This window comes from Cyrtonyx montezumae, unplaced genomic scaffold, assembly GCF_038088225.1.
Source record: "Cyrtonyx montezumae isolate F1298 unplaced genomic scaffold, pur_monq_1.0 scaffold_3, whole genome shotgun sequence".
NCBI classification, from domain to species: Eukaryota; Metazoa; Chordata; class Aves; order Galliformes; family Odontophoridae; genus Cyrtonyx; species Cyrtonyx montezumae.
In genome coordinates this window covers 62365639-62377998 of record NW_027072034.1, presented here as the reverse complement: position 1 = coordinate 62377998, position 12360 = coordinate 62365639, and the positions used below count along the sequence as shown (strand labels likewise).

General features: G+C 39.9%; 1 protein-coding gene across 2 annotated transcripts in view; it reads right to left on the bottom strand.

Annotated features, from left to right (window-relative positions):
- The window catches only part of APP (amyloid beta precursor protein), a 198663-nt gene that overhangs the window by 67477 nt on the left and 118826 nt on the right, over nucleotides 1-12360 (bottom strand). Inside the window, exon 7 of one of the 2 annotated variants that reach the window (XM_065741830.1) lies at nucleotides 9418-9585. The exons of the other annotated variant lie outside the window; for it this stretch is intronic. Coding sequence (XP_065597902.1) covers nucleotides 9418-9585 — 168 coding nt within the window. The remainder of the gene's footprint in view (nucleotides 1-9417; nucleotides 9586-12360) is intronic. 2 annotated transcript variants of the gene reach the window in all.

The window sequence follows — 12360 nt, the reverse complement described above, 5'->3', positions numbered from 1 at the left end:
CAATCTCACTCTTAGCACTTCAAGCTGGAGGATCAGCAAGTAAATTGCTATTCTTTTCCATCTTTACACCTATCTTTTTTTTGGAAAAGTTCTCCAAGATCATCCAGTCCAGTCATTCACTTATCAACCAATATTTCCTACTAATCCATGTCCCTCAGTACAGCATCTAAACATTTCTTGAGCACCTCCAGGGATGGTAACTCCACCACCACCCTGGGCAGCCCATTCCAGCACCTGACCACTCGCTCAGAGAATAAATTTTTCCTAACTTCCAACCTGAATCTTCCCTGGTGCAACTTGAAGTCATTTCCTCAAGTCCCATCACTAGTTACACAGGAGAAGAGGCTGACCCCCATCGCACTACAACCTCCTTTCAGGTGAGGTGTAGAGGGCAATGAGGTCTCCCCTGAGCCTCCTCTTCTCCAGACTGAACAGCCTCAGTTCCCTCAGGCACTCCCCATCAGACTTGTGCTCCAGACCCCTCACAGTTTGCTGCCCTTCTCTGAACACGCTCCAGGGCCTCTATGTCTTTCTTGCAGTAAGGGGCTCAAAACTGAACACAGTACTTGAGGTGTGGCCTCACATGGGTTCAGTACAGAGAGATGATCATTTCCCTGCTCCCACTGACAACAGTATTTCCGATACAAGCCAGGATGCCACTGGCCTTCTTGACTACTTGTGCACATTGCTGGCTCATGAGCTGAGCTGGCTTGTGCACATTGCTGGCTAGTCAGCTGAGCACTGACCAGCATTCCCAGGTCCTTTACCTCTACACCATCTTTCAACCACTCTACCCCAAGCCTGTAGCATTTCCTTGGGGTTGTTGTAGACAAAGTGCAGGATCTGGCACTTGGTCTTGGTGAAGTTCATCCCATTGGCCTAAGCCCAGCTATCCAGTCTGTACAGATCTCTCTGAAACATCTTCCTATTCTCAGGCAGATTGACACTTCCTTCCAACTTGGTGTCACCTGTAGACTTTCTGAGGGTACACTCAGTATCCTCATCCGGGTCCATCAATGAAGAGACTGAATGGGACCCCTGGGAACACCACCTGTGACTGGTCACCAGCTGGATTGAACTTTATTCAACACCACTATCTGGGTGCAGCCGTCCATCCATTTCTTTACCCAGTAAAGACTGTATCTGTCCAAGCCACAAGCTGCCAGCTTCTCCAGGAAAATACTGGAGAAGACAGTGTCAAAGACTTTGATGAAGTCTAGGTAGACTATGTCAACAGCCTTTCCCTCATCCACCAGACAGGTCACTAGATCATAGAAGGAGATCAGGTTGATCATTCCTCATTTATTGCTTTAACTAAAATTGATACTTGCCTCCTAAGCTAGGTTTTCAAATTAAAGCTTTTAGGGTTTTTTTTTGTTTGTTTTGTTTTTTAAATAGTTGACTTGTTAAGACTTTCAGCATATCTTCAGGTCTATTCTCTGTTTCTCCACCTTGTAATCACCCACTACAAACCTCACTCAATACTGAGGTCTGATTCTTACTCCCAAAAAGCTAAGCTTCTAAGAGCTGGTCAAATCCCAATGGGCAGAAACTGAATTTTGAAGAGGATCTCTCATTTTTTCTGCCTCTTCTATCTGGGAAGAGTTTTCCAAACTCACAGACATCTCTGCAACACTTTGCCCCACAATTTTTCTGTTATGATTTGCGACCATGAATTTAAATATTTATCAGGAAAAAGCATGTAGTTCTTCACATTACATCAAATCAGACTGCTGCTAATAAATACAAAGGAATTCTCCTGAACATTCCTTATGCCAAGGTTGTAATGAAGACACAGCAAGTTTCACAGAGTACACACATACACACAAAAAAGAAGAACAAACAAACAAAACAAGAACAACAAAAAAAAAAGAATGTGAGAAATGTGTTTAGACACACTTAAAATGTTTCTCTTTTGAATCCTAAGCTTTATTCAACTGCTTTTATAAAAACTGGCTCCACGCGTGGATCAAGGTTGGAAAATAATTACAAATTAATATAGATGAAGAAATTGTGGTAACAGAAGTTAGCAGCTTCCATTCCATAAAGGTGACAGTTAAAATTTACCATTTAAACAGATATTTGAATTCATACAGTTATAGCTCTGAGGCACTAAATGACAAATGTCAAAAACACACAAAAAACTTAAAAAATACGTTTTTCTTAAATTTCTTCTACACTATTTGAAACTGGCCTCAACTTCATCAAGATGCATTACTCAGTTCTGCTTTCATACCAGAGAAAATAAAACCCAGTGGATACAAGCTGGAGATGGCAGGAAAGGGACACATTTACGTGAAGTAATGTCCCATGTATTGCTAATTTGGGAAGCAGTAAGACAACGGAATACAAAGAGCATTTACGATGAAGCAACAGGTTGTTGCAGAGTGACTGGCATAGAGTAATTGTAGTAATTATTTTTATTCATTCAAATAAAGACTTTGTACTTATTATGTGCGATGCTTCCTTGCAATACCACTAACTCAGAATTTGAAATGTTAGCACTAGACTTCTGCATTTTATGTTATACATACTATATAGTGCTGTGACAAACTGGCATTACAGCTAGATGCTGTGATGATCATTTTCTAGCACTAAGTCCATTGTCAAAAAGATACATTCCTGGCACAAATTAACATGCAAGCTCTACTGCTTTTATAGACATAGGCCTGCCAACTACCCCATAAACCTCAAGAACAGTGAAAGGGCAGTGGCATTTATTTCAGATGAATATGCTCTGCATTTGGGCTGCTTTCTGTCTCAAGCCTCGTAACTGACCTCAAGCTCAAGTGGTCTCTGAACTTATACAGATTAAAAAAAAAAATCACACAGTAAATAATTAAGAGGATTAAAACATTCCTCCTAACTAACCACTGAGTATATTTTACCACTCCGCTTACCCAAATGTGCTGCAACTCTCTAATGCCTTATCACTTACTATATGCCCTGGAAGTTGAAGTTGGCATGCAAGTTCAACTGGCAAAGTATTTTACTTCCTGTTAATTAGAGAAATGTCAAGATCCTCAACAAGTATTAAATGGACAAAGGAAATTACTGACAGCAGGAAATGATTGGAGTGTCACCTCGTAAGTCTTTGCTGTTAAAGGGTACAGATTACTATATAAACTAACTTGGAAGAGAAATTAGACAATGATGCAAAGTGCAAGAGGTCATGTATTTTTCCCTCTCTTAAAAGCATGAACTGGAAACACAAAGACCACTCTCACCAATCATTAGGAATAGACTGATACTAACCAGCCTGTATGGTTAGTATGAGCAGAAGTGGACTGTGCGCAAGTACTTCTTTACAGTGAGGGTGAGGGAGCACTGGCACAGGCTGCCCAGGAGAGTTGTGGAGTCTCCTTCTCTGGAGATATTCAAGACTCACCTGGACACCTACCTCTGCAACCTGGTGTAGTGAACCTGCTTTGGCAGAGGGGCTGGACTCGATGACCTCTTGAGGTCCCTTCCAACCGCTACGATTCTGTGATTCTGTGATATATATTTTGATAGCATGACATTTCACACATATTACGAAATTGTATCTTTTATTGTCTCTTCATATCACAGAACCAGAGAATTGTAGGAGTTGGAAAAGACCTCTAGAGATCATTGAGTCCAACTCCTCTGACAAAGCAGCTCCCTAGCCCAGGTTGCACAGGTAGGTGTCCAGGTGGGTCTTGAATGTCTCCAGTGAAGGAGACTCCATCACCTCTCTGGGCAGCCTGTGCCAGTGCTCCATCACCCTCACTGTGAAGGAGTTCCCATGCACATATGTGCAGAACTTCCTGTGCATCAGTTTGTGGCCATTTCCTCTCGTCCTATCGCAACACACTGCAGGGAAGAGTTCAGCCTCGTCCCTTTGCCTCCCGCTCCTTAGATATTTATAGACATGGATCAGATCCCCCTGTGAGTCTTCTTTTTTCAAGGCTGAACTGACCCAGGTCTCTCAGCCTTTCCTCATAAGGGAGGTGTTCCCACCCTTTATCATCCTTGTGGTCCTCCACTGGGGTCTTCCCAGGAGATCCCTGTCTTTTTTGTAATGGGGAGCCCAGAACTGGACAAAATACTCCAGGGTGAGGCCTCATCAGGGCAAAGTAGAAGGGGAGGACTACCTTCAACTCAAAACAGAATAAAGTATTTGACACTTAAATATTACAAAAAAATGTAGTAAGTTGTAAGTTTACTGTATTTAGCGCAGGGAAGAAATATTGTTCTACCTAAATGCATGCAAAAATATATGAACATGCCATAAGATATCAAAAATAAAACAGTATATGTTAACATTTGAACTTACTACTACACTTCACAGGGAATGAAGAAGAGGTAAGTGATTATATTTGAACCTATCAGTTTCCTCTATCACAAGCCACTGGATTTCAGTGCAATAATAAAAATCCCTGTTTTAATAAAAGATTATTTCAATAGTATACCAAATTTCTTAAAAAAAAACAAACAGTGCTACCAAAGTAGTTTCCTTCAGCTGCAGTTGTAGGGAAAAAAATGAAAATACTGCATCAGGATTTCCATCACATTCTCCAATTATCATATCATGGCTACAGAAGAGAGCAATGTTATATGCAACAGCCATTAAATTGTGCCTATTTAAGAGCTCTAAGTTTCACACATCTCCAAGTTGTGGCTGGAACGTTAACATTATTTCAAAATAGTTTTTAAAATATGTATGCCTTACAGCTTTAAGGATGTTTAACTAGAAGCTATTAATAAATAAGTGAGAAAAATCTTTTTGGTATAACAGTAAGAATTAATTCCTTCATTAACTACTGAAGGAATCATCTACTGCTTACTTGTCAATATATACCCATTTTGAGGCCACTGTATCTGAATTAACCATCTGATAGATTCTAATAAATTCAAAGAGGCCATTATAGCCAGGCACACAATAGAAGCTTGAGTCCTTATACTGAATAGAAACTGTAGATTGCATCAAATATTGAAAATCAATAGAGAATGTGTGTTCTGGCAGGTGGAAGGAACTGGTAACAAGATATTTAAAGCTTTCTACTTCTAGGGTAATTATATATCAATTCCAGTGTTGCTGGGTGATAAATGTGAAAATTAGACAGAAATAACTCCTACCCAACACACAAGTTATTTTTGTCAGACCTCAGAGCACTGGTCGTAGTTGTTGACAGCAGAGAAAGCCTAAGGCTTCCTATAACCTGACAAAATCACCTTTTCAAATCAAGGCTAAGAAACTTATGATTTCCTTAAGTCTCTTCCTTAGGAGACTTAACAAAGCAGAAAAAAACACATTTTTTTCCATAGACTGTGTTCATATATTAGTATCCAGTATACATATTTTCACTATTCACAGCACGTAGGTCTTCTTGACAATTGAACCTCCTCAGTTTTTAGTTCAGTCCAATTTCAGTGCAATACAAGACAACTAAACTCATATTACGCCCTTCCATCCTTAAGCAACTATTTGAGAGAAACACAACTATTGCCCATTATTTCATACTACACTCCATAAAACTGCAAAACAAAATATAGCTTCTGTATTTTTATTTCCCATCTTTGGTCCTGGCTAAGAGAGGCTGAGAATGTTTTTATAGAACGCCAGAGAGCAACAAAGATGTGACCATTGGAAAGAAAGGAATAAACGATCAGGCAAGTAAAAAAGCACAAATGCAGACAGCTGAGGGAGGGAAGAGCACAAAGACCAAATAAAAAGATTAAGGTAATGGTGACAGAAAGAAATACAAAGGACAGAAGAGGGGTGTCCTAGACCCTTGTACTGAATGTCTTCTGTCCTTTTTTTTTTTTTTTTTTTCCTTTAGTGGGCTTGGAGGTGCCAGATTCAAGGTTTGCTATACACTATTAAAGTCAATCCATTGCTTTAAGCAACACTGGACTAGCTTCAAAGACACAATCACAGTTAAGTGCTGAAACATATCATACTCAGGACCTTTAATAATTTTCACTGGCTCTGTTTGTTTTTTTTTCCCCAGCAAAATGATATAGAATAACAAGAAACACTATGGACATAGTGTAACAGCAGATGAAACCAAAGAATTTTAGTAACAGAAATAAGATTTGCGTAGATCAGGACACTTGGACCTAAGATGAAAATATAGGAACAAAAACATAACTAAACAGCTTGGAAAGCATAACCTGTGGAGTCAAAAGCTGCTTGAGAAAGTACTAAGGAAAACCAAGAAACAACCCTTGGTAAGACCTGCTTTAAAGGACAAGACCAACTAGATTTTCCTCACTGCCAGTTCTGGTGATTAAATCAAGCTGCTCAAGTGCTTATATTAGCTGCATTTTTCAAAAAGAGAAAATGACACAGATTAAAAATAGGATTCCCTAAGTAAAACAAGACACATATCTAAAGAACACAAATGCTAGCATTCCTGGCATTGTTTTATTAAATTGAACCTAAGAAAAAATAGTTTTCCACGAGGTAGATAAAAGGAATCTTTTGGGTCCATTTGAATACCCTAATGAATATGCTTTAAAACTAATTTAGAAGTTGTTTCTTCATTCACTTACGATGCCACATGCTATGGAGGAATCCATTAAAAGATCATTTATCCTCTCAAAAGTGTGAGCCCAGATTGTACAACCTCCACTGACAAAGGGCAAGTTTGAAGAAGGAAGACAAACTCATTTCCAAGTTCAATTCAATCCATAATACACTTTTTAAGAACATAGAGAAGGTCACTTCTTTGTAGCAGAATGACTTTCTGCAAAAAGATTATGAAATTTTTGGGAAATATATCTAAGCAGTCTCATCTCAATTTCATCACAGAGTAAACTCTGCTACTTCTGGTAAAAGCATCCAGTGCTGTAATTCCACCTACAACCTGTATATGACAAAAAATGTCACTGTATTAGCAATGCAACAAACTATGTGAGAATAACTCTCACAAAATCTATTTTGTGATGCAACTGCTCTTTAGCCAGCAACATCTTTGTCCATATGTAATAACTTCACAGCAAAGGTGAATGCCAATGAAACTACAATTTGAAGTGCTGGGTGAGCAACTGCAGCTCTGTATGCAAGATGCACTGTGTTAGGAGACCTCTGAGTCAGCACAGAACTTCACTGCAGGATTTGGACAAAGAAATGCATCCATATGGCTCAGCTAGAAGGGCAGGAGTCAAAGCAAATCTATAAAAAAAACGTAAGTGTAAGAAAATTGCAAACTTAAAATACTCTAGATCTGCTACGAGTTCTTATTTATGCTATGGTGCAGCTTTCACAAGAATCTTCCATGTTTTCTAGTAATGCTGACAAAGGTGGTAATAATTCTTGTTTCCAGTGAGGTATATAAAAATACTTTTTCCAACAAAAACCAACACTTTCTGAAACTCTTCTACTGACCATAAAAGTGCACAGCATAAAAGGCCAATAGCTATTATTTCTCCAGTCCTACCTTGCTGGACATGAAGCATAAAGACGAAAGCTACTTCTCCACCCTTTAAAACAAAACAAAACAAAACTTCTGGACAAAGCAACAGGTACTGTCACAGAAACAAGAGGTATCATTTCAGAGGTTGGTGCCCTACATTTGCATCTTACTGCAACAAACTCATGAAGTCTTAAAGAGTTCTGTGCAGGTAAATATTGTTCACTTCTGTCATTCTTTACTTGCTAACTTAGAATACTTTCAGATGCAAAGTAGCAAAAGGTTTGGTTCCTCAGCTATTTCCCATTATTGGTTTTATAGCTACCACACTGTCTTTGAGTCTATAATCATTTAGGTACAATACTCACCTAATGCATGCCTGAAAAAGTAATTATCCTTTACAATTCTTTTGGTCATAACAATAAACACAGCCCCATCTCAGCTACCAAAAACTAAATGCACAAGAGGTCAAGTGGCCTAGGGATATTGTTCATTATTTCTCTCTTGACAAGTTTTTTTTTATGCCCCTAATCTACTTGAGACAGCTACATTCAGTCTACTTTTCTTTCCTGGTTCCATGTCTACAGATAACTGCTCATCAATATCACAATTTTCACTGCAGAAACATTCTTTCAATAAGAATCTCTCTTTTTTTTTTTACTGACCTAAATTAACTCTTCTTATAAAGTCCTAGTTTTTCTTGACTGTCACAGAGCTCACAATCACAGAAAACCACGTTATCCATTTCTGAAAATACTTTATGTAGGACAGAAACTTAACAGTTTAAAAATTAATTATTTTAGCAAATGTATTAGACCTCATTCCAACATGCAGCACAATTTTTTCTCGACGCTCACTACATCTTCCTGTGTTGCACAAGTTGATGGGTCCTGCTCATTGATCTAGTCTAGTGTGGAGCCCTCCGTGGAGCTTTGCCTTGAGTAGCTCTAAAAGATGCCAAGATGAACCACAGCTGGAGGACTGCAGTAGCAATTCTGCCTCCATGAGTGTCCTTGCTTCCACTTCAGTAAACCACAGCTCCTCTGTTTCACAACACACACACCACACCTTTCCATGACTCTCCATGCTTTCAAGTGCATTTTTTAAGCTTTCTACTTATTCAAAACAGGCTGCTTGGAAAATATTTTAACAAAGTCGTCTTACTATGCTGCTTCTGTTCTGCTCCTCTTTACCCTGTCAGCAGACCAGGCAGTGAAATATGTAATCATCCTTTAATGTTTCAGATACAAACAGTTGTAGCTCTCCTAAGACTACGTGCAGATGAGGTAAACAGAAACAGGGAGCACCAGGGGATGCTGAACTGAAGTGCAAGCTCCAATGTTCTGCTATGGGAAAACATTCTTTCTCAAACCAAAATCACAGTGCAAACATTCCTCCTGTGTGGAAAGCAATCATTAAAATATACTGTGTGTTAAAGTAAGCGTGAGGCTATTCGCATTTGTGTGCATCTTGGCCCTCATGGAAACCTAAAAAACGAATGACAATTTATCCCTTTTCCTTGCAAATGCATATAAAGTATTTAAACAAACTGGGAAAAGAATAAATAAATAGAAGTCTTCTTTACTTCTTCCAAGGGTGGCAATAATTCTTGGATATTCCCATGAGGTGACATTGCTTTGATGAAAAAGAAACACATGAAAACACAGTGTGCAAATTAAAAGCCATTTTTTAACTTACCTGAGGCTTCCCTAAAGTTCATTTCTTTTTCCCGTACACATATTGCACATGCAAAAAACGGACTCACGAAATGTTAGTAGGCTTTGACAGAAGATGAAGAAAAACTGAGTGAGAAGGCTTCATCTACAGAATTGTTATGCTTTTTGCCAGCTATGAGCAAGACTGTCTAGAGGGCAGAGAAGGCACCTGCTACCAAGCTGGGTTAGCGAAAGCTAACAAGATCTAGAGATAAGCTGGACAGACCGCGGGCAGCAGAAGTGGGATTAGCGTGAGTCCAGGCCTGCTCCCAAGCAGTGGGACCAGTCGGAGAGAGGCAGCAGGGAGCTGGCAGTGCACTTACGGACGCTGCCGCAGACCGCCATGCAGTACTCCTCCGAGTCAAAGTTGTTCCGGTTGCCACCACAGCCGCCGTAAAAGAAGGGCGCGCACTTTCCTTCGGCCACGTCAAAGTACCAGCGGGAGATCATTGCGCGGCAGGGACCAGTCTCAGCTTGTTCAGAGCACACCTCTAGTCACAGGAGACCCAGAGGAACCACATTTAGTATGAAAACAGCACTGCCTGTACTTCCACCTACTCAGTGCGCCAAGGCACACCTCAACATCCCTGTGTGAAAAACAGGGGGCATCTGGGGGAAAAGGAAACCCAAATTGAGGGGCACCTCAATGCTTCTTCCTGAAAACCACCCCAGATGTGATGCAGGAACATTCTGAACAGTACAGATTCATGCTGCTGGGCCCAGGCTTTGCTGCTGCAAGAGCATGAGCTCCTTCCATCCAGAGGAGCAGCTCAGGGTATAACCTCAGCCATGTGCGTGAAAGGATGCATCTGAGAGCACGCAAGTCAGCTTCTTCCTTGCCAGCTTGTAAATACGCAATCCCCCAAACTCAGCTATTAAGCTACTCAAGTAAAATATGTAAGAGTTATACAGGAGAATAAATTCTCCTAAGACACCAATTTATATACAATCAGCACTGCAGAAACCACCCCTTCTTACAGTCGGCCCAGCACAAGGTTTGTAATTCATAGTTGGAGAGCCCTCACATATAAAATTACTGCCACAGCTTTACTCCATGCATAGGAGGAAATCTCATCCCCATTGAATATACAGAGAAAAAAAATAGAACTATATATAGAAAAAAAACAACATACAATTTGTATTTCTTTTTTTGTGAGCCCCTATTGTCATTGTCTACATACCACAACACATGAAAACCTGAGGGAAAAATCAAACCATTCAAAAGAAAGGAAGACAAAGGAAATTCTGCCTGCAATTTGGAATTTGGAGTAAAAATACGGCCGTTTACCAATAACATTCCAAACAGGAAAAACAACAACAACAAAAAAAGCCCCAAACCCCCACAATTTTATCTTCCAACATATTATATACACATCATATAAAAACTGCATAACGTCAAATAGCACTGTATCCCTAATTTGCTTTCATCCCACACGCTGCATCAGCACACAAACTGGCATGTTCACTAGAGGCATCTAACTTCTCTGCATACATTTGAATTTTGTGGAATGTAGATGCCTAAGGGTTGAAAGGTAGAAAGAAATATCAGTGCATCACCTCTCAGATGCTGGCTACACAGTGTTCTGCTTGGCAGTCTGTCCTGATTAGTAACAGGCACTGCATCCCTCCCAGGGAGAGCCACTACCTACAGCATGGATTTCATATTCGTTTTTTATCAGTAGCCAGTCTGTCTGCACTTAAATATATAACCTAATTTCACTCATGCATTTATAGATATATGAATTTATTCACAGGTATGTGAATATGGCAATGTTATGAATCAATATTAGGGAGCTCTGAGAGAAGCATATGCAATAAAGCAAAGTTATGCTACAAATGTTATGGCTCTGCATCAAGCCATTTTAAAGAATAAAGCAAAGAAAATTTAATTGTGAAGAATATTAATTACAATTAATTTGATACAAGCATAGATTATCTATATGCCACACTTAGTTGCGAAGCTATTCCTTAGATTTATTTTTGAATAACATCTAGCCCTTCCATCCAATTATATAGTCAACCTTCACACAAAGCTAACTTTGCACAGACTTGGAAGAGCTGCCATGTGTCAATTAAAAATGAATAGTGACTCATGACATGAAAGAGACAGGTATAATCAAGAGAAAGTCTGCTGACAGGAAATGTCATTTCAAAAAGCAAAGGTCTCAACAACTCAGTCTTTCTTTAGAAATGACTTAATTCATGTTGACTACGGACCGACCTCCAGTCACACAATAAACACCTTCTACATTTATAGTTCTGCTATGAAGTCTGATTTATTTCACTTTGTATCGTTACGTGTTATCAAGACAGGAATGGTTCATAGATTTAGCTTTGAATTTCCTATAGCTACTGCTCTCAGATATAGAAACAGAGATTTTGTGCACATGCAAAAAAAGTGCAAAAGTGAAGGTAACCATCCATCAAATAACCAACATCATTAATAACAAGGAGTTAGCTCTCTGGAATCTGAAGTCAGTTATACAAGTGTCACACGTAAAATTGCACTTGGACATGATGCATTCTGGAGAGCTCAGGGTAAGTGCACTAAGAAGAGCAAGACAGAGCCCCAGTGCTGTGGCCGGGGACTTGCCTTTCACACCAGACCGCCCTTGACAGTGCAGGCACATCCTTCCCTCCAGCCCACACAGGCAGTCAGATTGCTTTTGTTGAGGCCTAAATGGCAATTACTTCACCATACAAAGAGATAGTGCACTGTGCATACAGCTTATGGCCTACATGGAGATAAACAGGAGAGGGAAAGTGTTTCATGACTGCCCTAACTGAGGGAATCATGTTGCTGTGCGTAGGCAACTGTCACTGCTGTCATTCCTTCCCCCATTGTGTCACCACCTTCCCTCTGCTGAGGGTTCAGAGCAGCATTCCTTAACCCCCGCTTCAAGGATCGAGGGTACATTTTTAAACCAGCTTCAGTGCTTGAGAAATGGTCCTGGTTGTTCCTGTTGTTGGTCCAGACGCTCTTTCCATGCCTCTCCATACCCCTATCACTCGTGCTCAACTTAAAAAAGCCACATTTAATCTTTAGCTGTAGTGCCCTAACAGAGAAGATGAGGCAATGAAGCGTGAACCTCAAGAGGGTCTCTTGGGCTAAGAAAATATTACTGCCATCCATATCCTGTTTCCCTTCCATCCACTGGAACTAAGTGTAGCAATTAATGCCTATGATGTATGGGCTATGGTATTTTCACAGATATTAGCAGCAAGGCACCATACACTGCTAAATGATTCATCAAAAAATAAAAGCT